Here is a 19,834-nt window from a genome sequence, read left to right on the forward strand (position 1 = left end):
AATGAGGCTAATTGTAGTAGACATGGTGACACTATCCAGGGCCTTCTCTTCAGCCTCCTTTCATCACAATTTTTTTAGCAGTTCAAAGACGTAGAAGCCTAAAGGTGAGATCCAGGAAGCTGTGAGAGTGCTGGCAATGTTTGCAGAGTTCTTTTCTTCTGATTTTACCTTTCTCTTGGCTTCAGAGTCAGATTATGCTTTGGTTGGAGGGCCTCACTGTGTGAAGGACTTTAGGAAAGATATATGAATCAGAAAAATCCATCACATTACAATGATCAACAGCTTACCCTAAACAACTTTCTTGGAAACTAAGCCCATTCATTTTGTGTCCCTTACTTTTAGTTCACTGGATAGATTAAAAAAGAGAGAAAAGCAGGGGAATGGGTTTTGGGGAAGTGGATTTAAAAACAAGTATGTATTTGTGTAGCACACTTTTTGGTGTGGTTTTAACTTTTAACTTTCACCAATTTTACTGAAAAATTTTGTTCAGCAAAATAAGTCGTGTTTTTGTTACTTTATAATATATATATTATATATAACAGATATATTTGTTATAATTTAAGAGGTAGGACCTCTGTGGAGCGTTTTCTTTCTTCATGAACAAAACACACTGAACATGGGAAGTTGGCTTTTAAATTACATTTACAAGAGGACAGATAGAAAGCAGGTAGGAAATGCAAAGAACGTTATTTAAAATTTACAGATGTCCTAGCCCCTCACCCAGTCTTTGATAGGTTGGTGGTACAATAGGTCCCTTTAGATCTCTCAGTACTGAGAGTTTTTAACTTACTTTTCTGTGGCTCTGGATGGCGTCTATGTACAATGAGGTGCCAGCTCTGACCCAGTTTAACTCTAGGTTCAGAATAACCTAGAGAAGAGAGAGAGGCTCCTTTTCCTTTTTGATTACCTAATTGAAACTTCATCATATACCCTCTCTGGGAATATATTTCGCTCTTTCAGAATTTCTTGCCCCAGCATCACACGCAAACAAACAAACAAAAACAGCAGCATGTTGGACTTGACGATCTTGAAGGTCTTTTCTAACATAAATGATTCTGTGAGTCTATGTTTATGATTTACTTTTTTTTTTTTTTTAATCCATTTTCCTTCCCACTGCTTATCCTTAATACAGTAAAACAATATGTGGTGGGGGGAAAGAAAAACTCCTCTTCTGATGTAGGCTCATTAATAGAATTTTAAAGGAGGACAAGGCCCTTGTGAAAACTGCCTAAAAATGGATATGACTAGATTCCAGCACAGTCACATACAAAGCAAATTAAAAGTGTAGAAAACATTCAATCACCAAAATGAAAAGTCAATGAAAAAATATATGGTGTTTTAAGAGAAGTAAATTCAAGAGGAAGTTACAATTAAGTAACTAACATGCTGAACTAAGTGGTTAGCAGGGGGACAGGATGAGAATGCTGTGATGTGGGAATGTTTTCACTACTTTGCTTTCTATCATTCAAACTGTATTAGTGTTCCAACTTTTTGCTTTCAAAAATTTTCTTTAGATTAAGCCATTACCATCAAGTTTAATCACAAAATCCCTGCAAATCTTAAAACAAAGAAGGGCATTTGTTTAAAGCAGCAAAGAAGGGAAAAATACTATAAAACAAGATGGCCAAAGCCTTTTTCTTACAGCAACGGTGCTAACTTTCTTTGAATACTTAGCCAAAACCACATTGATTGTGTTCAAGGATTGAAAAGCATACTTTTTCAAAGCCAGCTTGGTGCCACCAGCTGTTTCTTCACTGAAGGGGCTGTTGGGCAGAGCTGTACCAAGTGGTGAGGCATGAGGACTCAAGCTGTTATTGAACACCTGAGTCTGGTCAGGCTGCTGTCCGTGCTAACTTCCAGGTTCCACATATGTGCTCAGTGCCAGTTAAAGAAAACATTTCCATGAGCATATTCTCCATCTTCTGCTCTGCTTGTGCATGTCCTGAATTACGGTCAGAATCCCAGCCCAGTGTTCAAGGTGGTTTTTGCAGCCTGTCCTGCCTTCCATGTCACTGGAGTGACACTGCCAGTAGCACATGCATTCACTAGCTTGTGGCTGTCTCGGGGCAGTGTGAGCTACAATCAAACATTGGAGGGCATGGGGGCAGAGAGTAAGGACTTCTCTTTTTCTCTTTCCTCCCAGTCTAACCACCAGTCTTTCTACCTTACTGCCTTTATTGAGGAAACCTTATCATTTACAAGCTCCTGTTTCATTTGTTATGACTGTTGCATACTTCAGTCCCATCTCACAGAAAGCAAAGAACTTAGCTGTTGATGAAAAATCATGTTACTAACATGCCTGTGAAGAATTTAGCCTCTTCTTATAGGAGTGTGCTTTCAGCTTCATGGAACAGAAGAACAGGCAAAGTTTTTATTTATTTATTTATTTATTACATACTAGAAACTCCTCTGAGCCAAAAGCACGAGCCTGGGAAGGGCAGACCTCATGGCAGTCGTTATGGGAACATAGTAAGTAGCTGGGCCTAGTCTGGAATAGCACCGAACAGACCGGAGTCTGGCTCAGTTTGAGGCCAGACCACATCCGTCCTGTTAGCTGCACTCACTGCAGGTTTCAGGGAGCTGATCCCTGAGCTGTGCCACGTGCTGCATGGAGGAGATAAGCTGCTCTGTGAATGGTGGTGCTGTGCTGAAACCATGCGAATGAAGCCTGGAGGTTTGTTCATCTCCTCTGCGCCTCAGTCCCAGTCCCACTCCCACTCCCCAGGGAAGTGACTCACTGTGTGCTGCAATCACTGGTCCAGTCTTGTGGGTGTCTCTGCTCCTAGGAGCAGTGTGTCTTCCTCCCATGGCTTCTATGCAGCAGGACTTTGTAGTGCAGCTGACTGTGATAATTTATTATGGCCTCTGGGCACTTTGCGAGAAGGATCCCTGACACCTTGAAAAGTAGCTGATATCAAGAGCAAGTGAGAAGTACTCAGCCAGTATCCCAACAGATACTGCGAAGCCATAGTTATTTGCCATATTTTATGTCAAAATGTCAAATTAAATCTTAGAAGATATGTTGATATCCTCCAGGTTGGCTAACTTGTTTTCATTTTCTAACTGCACCAGATTTGAACGCCAAGATACTGTAATAGGCCAGACATGAATAGGAGCACGTCATTCTCCTTGAGGGTCTGGCACTGGAGCTGCCCAGTGGGGTCCCAAGCTCAGTACAGCTCATGTCATCGGTGTCCCTCCCTTTGCTTAGGTAGCTAGAGCCTGAGGGCAGATATGAACCATTGTGACTTGAGATCTTATGGCACTGCAGCTCTGAAACATGGAGTGATTCAGACGTGAGGCATGAACCAAAACCATGATGTAGAGGCTGCTGCAGTGTAATTGACATATTCGGTATGTTCTTGGGATTTTGTAGGGGCAGATGTGTTCAAGAGTCCTTTTGTATTTCATTTTTTACAATTATATTTCATACTTGTAACTGCATTTCTTGTGCAGAGGGAAGTTAGATCCTGCAGTTTGTAGGCACAGAAAACAGTGCTTCATAAAAATGGAAAACACAATCCTGAATGTCAATAGGAAGGAGAGCCTAGTCAGGCCTCTAGTCAGTTCCCTCCAGTCTGCACCTCATGGGAAAAGAGATGGTCTCAAGGCAGCAGAAATATTCAGTGATGTAGCAAGTGTGTTGAATGATCTGTCCATGACGTTTCACAAGCAGCTGCTTTGATTTTTAAGCTCACTCATGGGCCAGTCCTGCAGAAACTTTTAGCTTCCCATTCAGGGAAGAATGCTCTTCAGCTACCCCTGCTGTACAGACACGGGAGCTGGGATAGTAATCTGTAAAGGGACATAGAGCAGTGGCAGAAATGCTGGTAGAAGTGATGCTTTATATCCCTTTAAACTAATCTAACTCTCATTTACTGAGGTTTTGCTCATCCCTGTTTGTCTGTCTCTTCTCCCTGCTGATACTTGAACACTGTCACAGCAAGCAGGTTCCCCTCTCTGGCCTGTTGGGCAGGTACTGGGTGCTAGCACAGGCTCAGGAAGAAGGCAGCAACAAACATCTGTGGAGCAACAAAGTGTTAAGGGGAATAGGTTTTAAATCGTTTTGCACTGCTGTGGAACTGCACCCTCAGCTCTGAGCTGAAGCCAGGCATACACATGTCCTTATGCCAAAGCAGGGCTGATTCCAGCAAGAAATATTTGAATTAGCCCTGGAATTTCTGTCTGTGCATTGAGAAATACAGACATGAGCTAAAGAATTCCAATGTAGCTTGAGATGGAAATAGTCAAATCTTCCTAAGTTTAGGTAGACCAAAACCTATGGAGGGTGAAGGACTGGAGCAAGCCCATAGAGCAGAGCAGCCCACTATCCCATTGCTGTGTTCTGTGGCTCACTCAACTACCTCTAGTTACTTAATGAACAGCTTTGCAGGTGCCTGTCTTCCTTGGATCAGCCGCGTGTCAGCAAACTCCTAACACTGCCTTAGAGAACCCACTTCATCTTCTTTACTTCAACCAGTCTGGGACAGCCTGACAAAGGGCACAGAGAAGACTATGCAAATAAAAGGATACGCCTTTGAAGGGCCATGGGGGAGCAAATGTGTTAGCCGTGGACCTCACCTGTATTAAACCTTCCTTTATCTCCATATAATTGTGAAAAATTCTCTTCTGATTGTCCCCCTGAGACTCCTACACTGAAAGTCTGGGAAGTGCTGCCAGGTCAGGAGGGAGTGTGGGTGTGGGTGTCTTGGAGGGATGCCAGTGTGGCACGAGCCCCAAAGCAAAGGTCTCAGACACCCCCCTCCCCACACACACACATAAACTGTAATCTGGGCTTGGGTTTGCACTGCAGACCAGCACCAGATCTACCTTCCATCCACTCCCTTGTGGTGGAGATGGAGTTCGTTCTTCCAACGTAGTGAGCAGCTCTCTTCCACAGGACATCTGTCCAACTTGGCATTATTTTGTGATAGGATGGTTTAAGCTGAGCCCAAAGAATCAAACAGGAGGGGGTTTTCTGGGGCTCTGGATCACAGACCTGCTCAGGTGTGACTGAGGGACCTGCAGAATGGGAAGAATTCATAGGGGGCATATTTTAGCCCTGATGCCATGTGTGCCCCCTCCTCCCCCTCCCTCTGCCTTGTTCTGTCCCCACCCCACCAATCAGCCCTCTTTAGCATGACAAAGGGCCTCGAGAAGCCGACGACGATAGATATTGCGGTCCCAGGCAGGGGATAGTGAGCTATAAAGGCATCTGCCTGTCTATACTTCGGGGCTAGCGCAGCTTGCCGGTGACACCTGCCCGCTAAGTGGAGGTGGCATCTATTGGGAGGCAGGGGAACCACCCCTCCACCTGCCCCCCCATGTGTGCTCAGCTGGCTCTGCCCCCCTACCAGGCTTACCCCGGCGGGTCCGGCATGGGGTACCTGGAGTTGTGCTGGAGCTCGGCAGGGGAGGCAGGACATGTCCCCGCCTCGGCTGGGCCAGCGGCAGCGGCCGGTGTCAGTCCGTCTCCGGAGGCAGGAGAGCACAGGCAGGCAACAGGTAAGACGCTTCTGTCAGGATACCTGTGGCCCCACTTCAGCCACTTGCTTAACCACTTTGAGCAGATCTTTTTTTTTTTTCTCTCTCCTTGCCTTGGATTTCTTATACGTGAGCTGGGCAAAAAGCCGTGTGGCAGGTGAGAGGGATGGTCTTTGGCTGTCACTTCACCTTTACGCAGTGTATTTCATTGGTGTCTGTGAACTGTTTTCCTAAACCTCACCAGGGACTTCAGGTACAGGCAGTTCTGTGCTCCGGGCTAAGACAGTGCAAAGGCATGGTTTCGTGTTAGTTTGTGCCTACCAGGGAAGGAATATCTGGGCCTCTTTTTAGACAAATGCTGTCATGTGCTTTGGAGTAACACATCCCAAAGGTAGCTGTGCTAAGGGAGTCCCCTGGCCTCTTACAAACTCCTTGTGCCCTTCATGTGCTCATTAAGCTTGTTCTTTGGCAAGTCATGATCTGAATCACTGTGCCAGGAAACCTGTTCCCTTCACACCAAATGTAGTTCCTCTCCATTTCTTTCAGTTTGTCATTTTCCTCTCTCTATTCCCCTCACCTTCCTGTGCTCTTGTCTCTTTAGCTCTCCCTCTCTGAAAAAAGTTCCAGGCTCGCTCCACCTCAGTGACATTTTCTATTCTTTCTGTTCCTTTCCCACCCTGGTGAGTGGCAACAGATTAGCTGATAAAAGTCTGATAAAATCAGATCTTCACCCAGCCCCACTGTATGGTCAACAGGGTAACACTCTTGCAATGGGTGAGAGGGAAGAGAGGAGCGAGTTTTCAGAGTGCCTGTTTCGAGCTGTCAGATGCCACGGAGAGCTACAGCCTTGGGCAGAGGTTCTAGTGGCTACTTGGGTTCAAACACTCTCCTTCACTCTCCTTTCTTTCTTCAGAGAGAGCCCAGGTCTGGAAGCAAAGGCCTACATAAGCCAAGGGCTTGTGGAAGTTGTGCCTGTCTTAAGCTTTTGTGTTTGTGTCTGTTCCACAGCTGTTTGTGGAATGGCAGGCCCTGGGAGGACAGCTTGTGTCTCTGTCAGGAGAGCAAGAAGGGAAAAGATACCACAGACACGGCCCTCCCTTCTGGAGCCCAGAAAATTTTTAGTGTTGCTTAGTAACCCCTCAGCTTAGGCCAAGGAGCCCATTCCTCGGGAGGGTATCAGCGGTTTGGGTTGGATGTGTGCTCAGGAGGATGAGGAGGATGTCTCAATGGGATCCGAAGTTACAGCTCTCAAGATGGCTAGGAAGGAGACCGGGAGCTACTGGGGTCAGTAGACAGAGGCTGCGTACTGAAAACTGCACTGCAAATTCACTGCAGCTCCTCTCTCCAGAAATGTCAGTAGGAAGAGAGGGTATACAGTATGCAGAAGGGTTTGTAGAGGAGTTGCTGGAGGAAGGCGAAACGGACAGATATATCCTTGCAGGTATGGGAAGGGGGAAGACTGGCATCACAGCCAGTCAGGATTGTCTCGAGAAGATCTCAGCCTGTCACAGGCCTCAGCAACCAGGCACCTGACAGAAAGATGCTGGGGGTAATCTCTCTTGTTAACATTTTCCTATTCAGGCAGCCTGAATGAGTTTGCATCTTGGAAGCTTTTGTCTAGAAAAGTGGCCCAGCTTGTTTAGGAAGTTTTTCCTTTAGATCTTTATCTTAGCTTTGTCCTTCAGCAGAGACCCCCTTAGGACTTTTAACAGGACAAATGGGAAGGGGCTTAGACAGCTTCCTCTGCACTTTTGAATTTTGTCCCCAATGTCTCCAATACAGGGTTTCTGAGTCTTCTCCCCTGTCTCACACACCCACTTTTCCTTTCTCCTACCCCATCTCCGTGTCAAATCTCTCTCCTTTGTTCTTGACATAGGGCTCCCTACCAAATATCTTCATCTGTACATTTGTTTCCAGCACTGAGACAGTCTGTCAGTGGGAGCCACTGGAGTGATATGATATCCAAGGTCTGGCTCTGATACTCTCCACCTGTAACCCCCCCTTGCAGTAAGCATTGCCTGTTCTGCCCCAACATACACCTTGGGAATGGAGATTTCTTTGCCTGTCAAGTGCCTTGAGATTCCTGGGCAGACAGTTTTGGGGAGGCCAGTTACCAACCCAAATCTCTATCTACAGTCGTGACTAGACTTCTTTAAACCCACCTGAATCTGAGAAATTACTGGGGCCTTTTGAAGGAGGATAATTACACTGTGAGCCAATGTGCAGCATTCTTTCTTCTGTGCTCCGGCTTTTTCACCTGATGAAAGGGAACCATGGACATCCTGGAAGTCTGAGCTGGAAAACTGTTCACTGTCAGTAGGCTTGTCTGGTCTCACAGATCCATGAAGGTAGAAGTGTGACACAGGCCTCTGCTTGAAGAAGGCCTCTTTCAGGTGGACAAGGAGTAGTGATCTCATGCCATAACACGTAGGGAATGTGCTCATACCCATTCAGCTGTACATTATGTCTTATATAACTTCTGCCATTGTCTTTTTTATTTCTAGAAGTTTCCCCGCCTTCTTCCAGTTCTGGTAATTTCAGCCAGTTCATGCCAGACTCAGCCACCAGTCCACATTCAGCATCCTCATCCCCACAGCCTACTGCTAGGTCTCAGAAAGGCAGAGATGATGTCATGGGGACAGTCAAGAAAGGCAAGAGCCGCACAGCCTTCTCCCAGGAGCAGCTGCAAACCCTGCACCAGCGGTTCCAGGCCCAGAAGTACCTCAGCCCCCACCAGATCCGGGAGCTGGCAGTGGCCCTGGGGCTCACCTACCAGCAGGTGAACACAGAGGCTTTGACCCATGGTCTGTCTGTTACACAGTGGCTGAATAGTCACATAAAGCAGTGGCAGGATGGAAAAGCAAGTCGCCAGCAGAGGGCAGAGGCAAAGGTGCTACATACCGGTCACTGCCCTGCCTAGTTGTCCCCAGATACATGAAGCACTTCTGGGGGACAGGAGAGTCAGTGGCATCTGACCTGGGCCTCCCCAGTGAAGGGTCACTTAAGGGGACTCTTGCCAACACTTGCAGTAGAATTACAAATGCAGTTATCAATACGCTGTTTGCTACAAACAAACCATGTAATCATATAATTACATGAAGTTACAACTCCAAAATCTGCCTGGAATTTGGATATCAGAACTAAGCACAAGGGCCTGGATGTCCCTGGATGCCCTGTGACTAAAATATTTATATATGCACTGTATATGCACACACAGGCACCCACATACCGAACTGGTTCTGTCAGGGACAGGGCTGGCGGGACAGTCTGCTATTTCCTTCAATCAACATCCTTGCAATGGCTGCTCTCAGAGCCCAGACACAGCCCTGGGGAAAAATGGTCTGGAATTCACCCTAGCTAGGAGCTTTGAATTCCAGAAACTACAGGATACAAGAAGCAAGTGTTTCACTTTGCTCACAAGTATACACTGGTTTCCTGCAGAAACAGTGTTTCAGAATTTTTCTTGCAGTGCAGGGGGCTTACGGAGACCAGGGTGGGTCTAATTTGCAGCAGTCATTGCTGTCTGTGGCTGCAGAGTTTGTATGTCACAACTGTAACTGTCAGGGGGCTATAATGCTGCCCCCTCCAGCCCCTCCCCACATGCAGATGCACTAGCCACCTGCTGAGGCTGCTAGACGGACATCTCCCTTAGCAATAACCCCAGGGAACACTTAAAGGGCTTTGTCTGCTGCTCCCCATATATCTATGCCATCTGACCACTCTCCCCTGATTCTTTGTTGCTTGTAAATCTGATAACAGTCACTACTCCCTCTTCGCTGCTGATATTTTCTCTGCTCTTCCTTCCCCATCTAGGTGAAGACTTGGTTCCAGAACAGGAGGATGAAGCTGAAAAGGTGCCAGAAGCATATCCTGTGGACTGCTCGGGCTCAGTGCCTCACGCAAGTAAGAACACGTGGACAATGTAACCGTATAGGTACCGGTACAGCATACCATGCCTTCTGATTTGTTCAGCACAGAGGCACAGACTTGGCATGACTCTCCAACGTTCTGTTGGTATCCTGGCAATGGGCTGATTATGCAACTTACATGCTTCTAGAGAATGATTGTATTCCTTAAATATTGCATATTAAATATTGCATTTGACTGTGTATCCATTCCTGAACTATGGATGTGGATATGGTTCTTCTTGCCCTGCCATCCCACTGCTGCTGATCAAGAAACAATGTGAAATGTGAAGGGACAGAAGTCCCTCTAGTGGAAGGTATCTGTGCCCATGGCAGGGGGGTTGGAACTAGATGATTTTTAAGATTCCTTCCAACCCAAAGCATTCTATGATTCTGTGATTCTGTGTCAGGTGTGTGGACACCAGTGTAAGATGTTGTGTTTTGATTCACTGTCTTTCCTTTTCAGAACAGCTTCCAACCAAGTACTTACCTGGATGTGCACCCCAAATTCCACCAGGGCTACCCGATCAATGCAGCCAGCAACATCCAAACAATGCCTTCTCCCTGCCAGCACTACGGAGCAGGGCAGAATGCTTACACGATTGTGACCAGCGAGGATGGAGGAGTCTTTGGCAAAGGCGGGGGCACCTGCAGCGTCCAGCAGACAGTGGGCTTCATTGCCCAGCACAAAGTAGACTTTTATCACAGCTGTCCTGGCAGTGTGGAATATCCGGGCACGAAGACAGGTGATGGCTATAACTTTCACCACTCAGCCCCCATGGGGGCATCATTCCCAACCACTGCTGGCTACCATCTCTATCATTCCTAAGCATTGTGCATGTGGGGAACTTGGGCACCTTGCAAGCAAATCTTATTCTCATCTCTTCCTTCATTATTCATGTAATTTCCAACTCAGGGGCATCATGTAACTAGAACCAATTTTGGCATCCAAATGTTTGCCTGCAGGCATGCCCAGACACACAGGTGCTAGCACATAAGTGTACATATAGCCCTTCATTCATATGCCTTTACACATACACATGCACACACCCTTCTTTATTGGCAAATATAGCCAAATTCCCTTACCTGATATGCCCAAGGTCTGGCTGACTAGACTGTCTCCTAGATCTTCCAAATTATGGACCTCAGAACCTTATCTCAGAGTAGGCAAAGATTCCTTTGGGGACCTCATGTACACACATCACTGTACAGCTGTATATACATAACACACAAAGACATGGGCTGTATGTAGAGGTGCTAGTCACACACTTTTCATTGACAGTGGATAAGCTGTTGTCACGCAACAGGCATCCATCTGATGGTTAGACCACCAGTTCTGTAGGTTAGCCACAAGTCACAGAAGTGAAGAAATGTATAATGAAGGGAGATTTGACAGGTTGCTTGCAGAGAGGGTATTGAGATGATCTTATAAGCATCAAAATGATAAATAAGCTCATTCTTCTATCTTTCCTTATCTCCTCTTGAGAAAAAATAAAAGTGCATTTAATTGGCAAATAAAATACTTTTTCAGGTGGATTATGTGTTTTTCTGCATTTTTTTTTCTCATTATAACCAGGCAGTGAAACCCAGATGCAGAATAATTAGCCATAGCAACCATATTCTATTGTTATTACTGATTTGAATCTGAAACTACAAACAGATATTTTTCCTTTTTTATCAGTGGATCAGCTTCATAGCTCTTGGCAAGACCAGATATCTAGAGTCAAAGGGCCAGAATGGTAACCCCCACCTACTTTAAAAATCTTCCCTACCCAGCAATATTTCATAATGGGACCAGACTAAGATGCTGTGGTACCATCATTTCTAACTTTAATACCACATGGATATCAAAGTATCTAAAAACGGATGTGTGTATCAAAGTATGTTTCATAGCAGGGTCCTACTTCCCTGAGTCAAAGGTTTTCTCTCAGACTCTGATGAAAATGACTTTATCTTAATGTGAAATAGCTGTCACGGTTAAGAAAATAAGTATAAGATGAAAGTACTTGTTGTCTGACACTGGAATAATATGTGTGGCCATCTGCTGTTTTGCCTTTCTATGCCTCACGGTTGTTTGTTCCTACCCCCATTCCGTCATGTAGCCACTCTCTGACCCTTTGAGTTGTACAGCTACACTGTCTATAGGGCTGTACTGTAAACTGGATGAATTGGGAAAAATAGGGCCTTCTGGAAGATCGATTTTGACTCAGATCATTTCATTTCATTTTGAAGCACAGTCCCACACCCCACATCTGTCCTGCTCTCACCAAGTGCTTATGCTCGAGAAAGACTTGTTCTTTCAACCACTACACCATCAGAAGGGTGGGGATCAATTGGGTCTGCTTAACTGAAAACCAGCATTAAGATGCTGGTTAACATCTCAGGGCACAGTACAATAACATCAATTATCAGCTCCTTTGCAGTTAGCCCGATGGTACTGACATGAATATGATCTGGAACCTTTCCATACCATCCTAATAAACGCAGTTGTAGGTGAAAAAGTTGAGTCTTTCCTCATTATCTAGCAATGGTTCACTTTTGGTTTGGTTCTAGCAATGGTTCACTCGCCTGCATCTTAGTGCTCACCCCAGGCAGCAGGGCCAGTGTTGTGATATTTAAAAGATTTAGTGATTCAGATACAGCCCAGCTGCTAGAGACGTGCCCTGTGCATGAGCAGCAGAACTTCCATTAAACATGAGAAATTAATTCTAGTCTTTTTTTTATGAAAGAAATCCACAGGTATGACACAAGAGTGCTCTTCAAAACCCTGGAGGCATAAAGGTAACATGGCCCTTACAAGAAAGGAAAAGCTTTTAAGTCCAGTGCCATGATTTTGGGTCCTTTGTGCCTCTTGACGTGCCCAGTATTGGTTAAGATGCTTTTGGCTACTTATGATGGGCCAAGCAAGAGATGTGGGCCAATGCTTTACTGAAAATTTCCAAAGTTATGGTAGCTCAGCATTTGAGTCATGCAGGGCAGTTGGATGACTAAATATAACACTTACTAATGCCTGTAGGGAAGAACCTATTAAAGGTCACACCTTTTATCTGCGCTGCAGAGATAACCAGGGCTGTGAGCCCTTGCTCATGGGCCACTCAGAAGAAATATGTAGCTTGTAAAACATAGCTGCAGGCCACATTGACAGAGAGAGCAAGGAATGAGGTTGCTTGCACCACACTACCTACTTGGTATTTTGCCTATAGGACAGCTAAGGCTGGGACCAAGTAAATTAGGAGATAAAACCTAGCCTACATAGCTTGCACTAGATTTAATTTGTTCAGTTTGGATGGGATTCAACAAACTGGAGCATTGGCACTGCAGAGATACTGAAAGTGCAGCTTACTCCCAGATGCTGTAATACATATCAAACTTCACAAGGAGGCGAAGATGCAAGCAGCCAGATATTTGTTGTTAGATGTCCTGCAGAAACAGGTGAGATTGTTCTCAACACTCCATGTGAGCTTACAGCTTGATCCTAGTAAGGTTTGCTGGCAAGCAAATCATGTTTGCAGAAGTCAAAGAATCATGTTTGCAGAAGTTTACACAGCACAGCCACAAGAAGCTGCAGCAGCGCTAGCAGAGATGTAATGCATCCCACAAAGATAAGGCTTTTTTTGATATGCACTTACTTCCTTTGAAGAGCTACTATAAACCTGTTAGGAAATACCAGTCTCGAGGGATTAGTTATATCTCCACTACTTTTGGTAGTAGTGCTGCAATTACCTGTGCAGCTGTTTCGCAAGTTGGGGTAACTCAAGCATGTCAAGGTAACAGACCTCCAGCAGCATGAAAAGACCAAGTCCAGTGTCATTCCACAGCTACCCGATCCTGGGTCCTTCCCAGCCCACATTCCAGAATTCCAACAGCCACTTTGCATCTTCCCTCTAGCTCTGCAACTACATGCACTTGCCAAACCTGCACGCAGCCTGGGGGGTGAGCAACCAAGGGAAGAACGTACCCATGAAGGAACATTCCATTTCTGCAGAACAATTCCATGGTAAATGCAGTAACAAAACCACAGCATGCAGAGCAACCAGCCCCAGAGCTATTTAAGCAATAGGTGTGCTGAGAACAATCTCACCTATTTCTGCAGGACATCTACTAGCGATTATTTGTCTACTAGCACCCTCACCTCCTTACCCTTGGGGCAGAAACATGGAGGAAAAACATACTAAAACACTACAGGTAATTTGTAGCAAGCATCTGCTGTTATCTTTCTACAAAGACTTGTGTATCTTGTATATTTCTTAGACCTTAGGTTTGCACCTTAAAAAATAAAGATGAAATGCATGGTAGCTAGGACTTCTATAGATGCATGGTTCAGGTCTGCTTTTTCAAGCAATGCTATCATTGAAATTCACACTGTTACCAGAGCAGTGTCCAGAGTTCATCTTAAACATGCTAGAATACAAGACTCAAGTCAGAATTGGAAGGATCTGTTGTGTAATACAGGGAGTGGTATAAGCTTGCCATTTCTCCTTGCTGGCCAGATTTGCCTTTTTCTGCTGTTGAAGGTCAGCAGCTCATACACATACAACTCAGCCTTTATTTCCCTACAGCCTCAGACATCCAATCCCTCACCTTCCTGCACATATTCTACTTTATGCCCTGGAAGCAGAGATTTACAGCACTGCAAAAGGAAATTACACATGCTTTGGCACCCATACAAACAAGCGGGTTCTACACAGCCAAGGACCTGTGGCAGTCTGAGCAGTCAGCTGCCATTTTACCCTCCTGTGCTCAGTGGAAATACATATTGAACTACCCTTCAGGCAGATGAAAAGCATCGGTGGTATATTGTAAATTAAGGAGCCTGGAATTGAACCCAAACAGACCGCTTTTGCTAGTTTAAACTATGGCCGTTAACAGGAGCTTGCCTATACTAATACAGCAGTAACATAAGGGTTTGAAGACAGACCAGTGCTTTTTTCCCCCCTTAGCACTACTGTCCATGGAAGCTTGCATACCTCAGCCACAGATGGTTTTGCACGTTTGAGCTAATAAGCATGTAGGAAAAGTAATGCTCGACAGCCAGCTGAAACTCACTGAGCAGGAAGAGGGTCAGTGAGCCTCTAAACTGCCAGCTGCTAACACTGCTCCAGTGCAAGAGCCCCATGTGTACCAGCTCCCAGTTGCTAAGGAGCAAGAAATAATCTTGAGGCAAAGAATGGAAGGAAGCAAGTTTTGTTTCAGTGCTGGAGGCAGGATTCAGTTACTTATATAAAAAAATATTAGTTTGGTATGCATAAAGTTTGGACAGGAATCCCCAGAGGGCTGCAGTCTGAATAAGGAAATACTTCTAGACCATACCTGGAGCAGCAGAAGCAGGCAGATATAAAGTCTCCAAAAGCATTTTCTAACTCCCAACTGAACTGAGTATCCCTCATACCTAAAGTTAGTTTTAATCATTGCTAGCAACCCAGTTGCCTACTCCTGGAATCCCCCTTGCACTAGGCAACACACCTGCTTATTGAAGTCAAGGCAGATGACTCCTGTGACCTATTCCCTTTAAGCAGCTGCTGGTTCCTACTTCTTCTGGGAGAAACAACAGGATTTTTCCCTCCTTTCCTCAGTGCTTCCAGAGGAAAGGAACCACCATTCCCTTAAAATGCTGTTCTGGTGAAAGATGCAAGCTGGCAACACTGTTTAGGCATTAAAATAAAGTCATTTATTTTCAATTCAAACAAGTTTATAAAAACATTAAGCAGATGCAAAGTAATAAAAGACAACATGCATATACCATAAGAACATGCTCAAGATCACTGCAAGAAAATACACTTAGTAAAATGAAACTGGAACACAACAAATATTCATCTCCTTTGCAGTGAGTTTAGCTATGACACACAATCCTCATGCATACGCTAAAACACAGGATTGCAGTAAAAAATGTGCATTAGTGACAAAAAATACCAAAAGTTATTTATGCTTTTACAATTTACTCTTGCCAGCTCATTTTGTATTCTTGGGCAGTGGCAGACAGGCTTCTACAATTCTACCACCTAGCATGCCTTTAAGTAGCTGGCCATCTCTACCCCTGAGAAAACTGCCATGGTATTGTCACTGTGTTCATGAAGTGCTAGTGAACCATGACATACAGGTAAGTAAACTGTTCTTACCACCTCAAACAGAAATAGCACTTTGGGATACCCTCTGCTGCGATATTCAGGTTGGGACAAACCAACAGTATCTCAGCAGAAAGATTAAGGAAGGCAAGATCTAAACTGCATAGGAACAGTCCCAGAGATCCATTGTGAATGATTTGACAGGCACAAAGAAGTTAGCAGCTCTGGAAACTATGGAGGAAATTTCCATTTCAACTATGGGAAATATTCTTCTCCACTTTTCTTTCTTTTACTCCTCCTCTCAATTGCCCTAATGTACACAGGAAGGTACCAGGCAAGGAATAGACAGGTGCTGACCTCTCCAGGAGGAGGAAAGGAAAAGTAACTTTGGATCAAAGCCATCTGAAATCAGATGATCTTTTAGCTTTTCAGTGATGAGAGGAGCCAGATGAACTTATGAGCTGTCTGAGGTATCAAAAAAACGAAGGCAAGACAGCAAGATAGATGCTGGGTTACAGTGGGTATTTCTTGCAGAAGTGCAAGAAGAGTCTTCTCCAGCAAAATCCTGCTGCAAAACACAGGGCAAGGATCAGAGAATCACTGACTAAAGAGGCAGCAGAGTAGGTCTTGGACAGTAAACATTAACCTTCACCATCTCCACTGCTCCTGGCTGTAGCATTGCACGTTCCCCTCCATGAATGCAGTTTTGTCCATCTACACACGAAACACCCTTAGCCAAGGGTTAACTATGCACAGACAAATTCTTTTAAACAGAAAAGAAGCCAAACACAGCAGGGTGCTAAGCCCCACCAGGAGTAAAAGCAGGAATTGAGGAGGGGCAAAAGAAAGGAATAAAAACTGGATCTCTGAGTCAAGACCCTAGAAACCCCATGACAGAAAACAGGAAGAGGGAAAAAAAAAACACTTTGGTCTAAGACTCATAACCACTCTGGGTCCCCAGGGTATGCCAAGGGGCCTGGTACTGATGCCGTACAGGAGAGCTTGAGAACTGTGTGATACTATCAGAGGTACTCTGGAAGCTGTAGTTGTCTTCTGACTGCAGGCCATCATAATCCACATTGGTAGGGTAGCCATGATAGAAGTTCATCTGCTGAGTTAATAAACCCATGGCTTGCTGGGTGTTGCAGCTTGTCCCACCTTTTCCGAAGAACCCTTCGTCCTCCACAGCCATGAATGGGTACAGGCTCTGCCCATTCCCGTAAGTCTGGCCACTGCTGTAATTTTGGTGCACGTTGGTCACAGCCTGAAGGTTTCTGTTGGCACCAACGGGGAATCCCTGGTGAAACGTGGGGGTCATATCCAGGTATGAAGCTTGATGAAACCCATTCTAGGAGAGACAGAGACAGCTGTTCAGTAGTTAAGAGCAGGCACACCAACTGTGCCCATTGTTCTAGATGTGTCCTCCTTTCCACCCTTTCCAAAATCGGTTATTTTCAGTCCACATCATCCTCACTATAGATATATAATAGCGGAGATCATAAGATCTAAAGTTAGAAATCCCCAAACCAACATGTCTGGGAACGCCATGCTGGGAATAAAAACAGCATGAGTAGGCCTTGGTGGCCCTCTCCGGCCAATTCTTAACCTGGAAATAAGTGGATAAAGTTATGTCAGTTGCCAGGGCAGGCTTAGAATAGATGCTGCTGTAAAACCTGTAAACCTGTGCTGTAAAGATGAGAAACACAACTGTCTTAGACATGATGCACTTTTCAACACAGAACAGAGGATCCCTGACTGGTGGAAATAAAGCACAGGGAAGGGGCGATTCTCTCACCTGCGGCAGATACATCCCTTTTTCCACCCACTGACTCTCCTTCTGGCAACGTTTAAACTTCATCCGTTGGTTCTGAAACCATGTTTTCACCTAGAAGTGAAGAGGACATAGAACATCAGAAATTCATTCTTATTTGAATCTCAGTACATATCCTAAAGATGTGTTAGTTTCTACAATAGTTTCTGCTTGGGTCCTCATATAGTGCATAGTTTCAGCAGCTAACTTTATGCATCAGTAGATGCAAAACTGAGACTAGCACACTTACCGCTCAGGTCAGCATGGGATCTTTCATGCTCGACATACCAAAAACCCTTCCTGAAAGACAGGCCAGACAAGACAACTGCCGAAACATTGCTTGTACAGCAGCAGCAGCACCTCACTGCTGTGACAAGATCAGTGCTGATTCAGTAATGACTCATGGCCTCAGTCACACGTGAGTAGCTAGCAAGGAAAAGACCACCTCTTAAAGACTGAGGGTGCCACTCCGTATAAGAAGAGCGGTGCCAAGTATCTGTGTTTTCATATTGCAACATACATTCATACAGAGCAGTAACCTGACTAAATGGCACTGCCCTCTGCTTCCGAACACCTGCACACAGTGGGTGGATAGTGCAGGAACTAAGAGGAAGACTGAGTCATAAGTTTTCACACCCTCTACTCTCTCATATAAGCAATCAGATAAGTAAGATAATTAAAAACACTCCTCTGGGGATCTAAGAGGGAAAAAAAAGAAAAAAAGAAAACCAACAAAACAACAATTGGTTGCGCTAGCAAGATCACTCCACAACAGGGGTGCAACTTAGCTGCTCAGAGCAAGATGTTCACCTGCTTGTAGGTGAGCCCCAGGGCCACTGCCAGCTCCCGGATCTGATGGGGGCTGAGGTACTTCTGGGCCTGGAACCGCTGGTGCAGGGTTTGCAGCTGCTCCTGGGAGAAGGCTGTGCGGCTCTTGGCCTTCTTCGCTCCGCCCTCACCTTTCTCCTTGGCCTTCTGGAAACTGGGATGGGGAGACGGGCGCTCCGCGGTGGGGCTGGTGGCAGAGTCCGGGGTGTACTGGACGAGCGTCCCAGAGCTGGAGGAAGCTGGAGAGGCATCTGGGGAGGAAAGAAGCAGTGAGCAGTCGCGCTTAAAATTCGACCTCCACCTTCCCGAAAGGGTCACGGATGCCGGGGAGCGAGGGGTGCCCTGCCGGGACGCGGAGGCCTTGCCCGGCCCCCGCCCGAAGCGGGCAGCCCCCGGCGGACCCCGGGGCCGCCCCCCCGGCCGTACCTGGGTGACTGGGCGTCCTCTGCTCGGCGGGCAGGGAGAGCAGGTCCGCCGCCGGGGCCTCCTCGGCGGCCGCGCCGTCCATGCTGCCGGCGGAGGGCCAGCAGTAGTGGCCGTACCTGAGGGCGCCGGCGTGGGGCGGGTAAGGCGGCATGGCCAGGTGGGCGCTCATGGCCGGGCCGGCACCCCCAGCGCGCAGATACCCCATTAGGCGGGGCCGGGGGGTGCTTTATGTCCTCCCCAGGCCGGCCTCGGCTGGAAGGGACGGTCACGGCCATTGTCATGTTAAAAGCCGGTTGATTGCGGGGGAGTGGCTCTGGGGGCGCTGAGGGACGGGGGCAGCGCAGCCCTCCCTGCGGGGACCCTGCGCCCACCTTCGGGGCCCGACGGCCCGGTCGGGCAGGGCAGGGCAGGCGCCCCCGCCCCCACGTTTCACACTCCTTCTCCCCACCTACGCCTCCCCAGCGGCCCCCACCCGAGCGGGAAGAATGGAGGGGAGGCCGGAGCCTCCCCCGGGGCACGTTCGCGTCTGCATTGCAGATCGCAGCCATCGCGGCCGGCAGATAAGCACTCCGCCCCCCCGCCGGTCAATGCGGGCTGGGGGCAGGGGAGGGGGCGACTCCCCTGAGCGCCCACCCTGTACTGCGGGGAAGGGGGCCCGAGGAAAGATGAACTGCTCCCCAGCTCTTCCAGCTGCTGACCCAAGGCTGGGGCAGGCCGGCCCGTCTTGCAGGGACACAGATGTGGTACTTCTCAAGCTGCTTTCCTCAGCCATTTGCCTTTTTTTTTTTTCCTAGCTTTTTAAAGAAGTCAGAGCTTATAAAAAAGTTTGGTTTTACTACACACCAGGAAAAGATGGGAATTATGGAGCTGAGGGCTGTACACCTATAAAAGAGTCTTATAGGTCTTAAGCACTTAAAGCCAAGGCCTACAGTCTGCTCAGGGAAACTAAGCTACTTCCTCCTTCCTACCCCAACAACAAACACCACCCCACAAATAAACTATTATCACTTCCTTTAGGGAAATCAAAAGTTTATCGGGATGATCTCATTGCCCAGGAACTATAAAAACCTGGAAAACCTCCAGGGAGAGGTAGAAGTGAAGGCACATGACGCATCAAATTCCCCATCTTGCCCAGTGAAAGAAACAGGACACAGGCACCTACCTGTACCCAAAGGAAGGGGGAATAGTTGCTAGGCTAGTACACTGTTAATAATCTTCTAGAGATAATAGAAATGGGCCTCCTTTCCTTCCATATATCTCCTCCACCCCAGCTGAGTCATCATGAGAAACGAGCCCCAGGTGTTACCCTAAGCCCACTT

At 46.6% G+C, this 19,834-nt stretch overlaps 2 protein-coding genes across 3 annotated transcripts; one reads left to right on the forward strand and one right to left on the reverse strand.

Annotated features, from left to right (window-relative positions):
• Positions 1-5,190: 5,190 nt before the first annotated feature.
• On the forward strand, positions 5,191-15,181 carry LOC308191675 (homeobox protein NANOG-like). Its single transcript, XM_080584333.1, has 4 exons — positions 5,191-5,505; positions 7,989-8,263; positions 9,298-9,387; positions 9,856-15,181. The coding sequence occupies exons 1-4, from the start codon at positions 5,325-5,327 to the stop codon at positions 10,216-10,218; spliced, it is 909 nt and encodes a 302-aa protein (XP_080440459.1). The 5' UTR covers positions 5,191-5,324; the 3' UTR covers positions 10,219-15,181.
• On the reverse strand, positions 15,035-19,792 carry LOC308191664 (homeobox protein NANOG). Of its 2 annotated transcripts, none has more exons than XM_080584315.1 (5): positions 19,678-19,792; positions 18,516-18,631; positions 18,072-18,340; positions 17,247-17,336; positions 15,035-16,799 (listed from the first exon to the last, which is right to left on the reverse strand). In XM_080584315.1, the coding sequence occupies exons 2-5, from the start codon at positions 18,595-18,597 to the stop codon at positions 16,383-16,385; spliced, it is 858 nt and encodes a 285-aa protein (XP_080440441.1). In that variant the 5' UTR covers positions 18,598-18,631; positions 19,678-19,792; the 3' UTR covers positions 15,035-16,382. The 2 variants fall into 2 exon arrangements, with proteins under 2 accessions (XP_080440441.1, XP_080440440.1); XM_080584314.1 differs by having other exon boundaries at positions 18,516-18,767; positions 19,678-19,779.
• Between the last annotated feature and the right edge of the window lie 42 nt (positions 19,793-19,834).

This window comes from Anser brachyrhynchus (assembly GCF_964034855.1).
Source record: "Anser brachyrhynchus genome assembly, chromosome: 1".
Classification (NCBI taxonomy): domain Eukaryota; kingdom Metazoa; phylum Chordata; class Aves; order Anseriformes; family Anatidae; genus Anser; species Anser brachyrhynchus.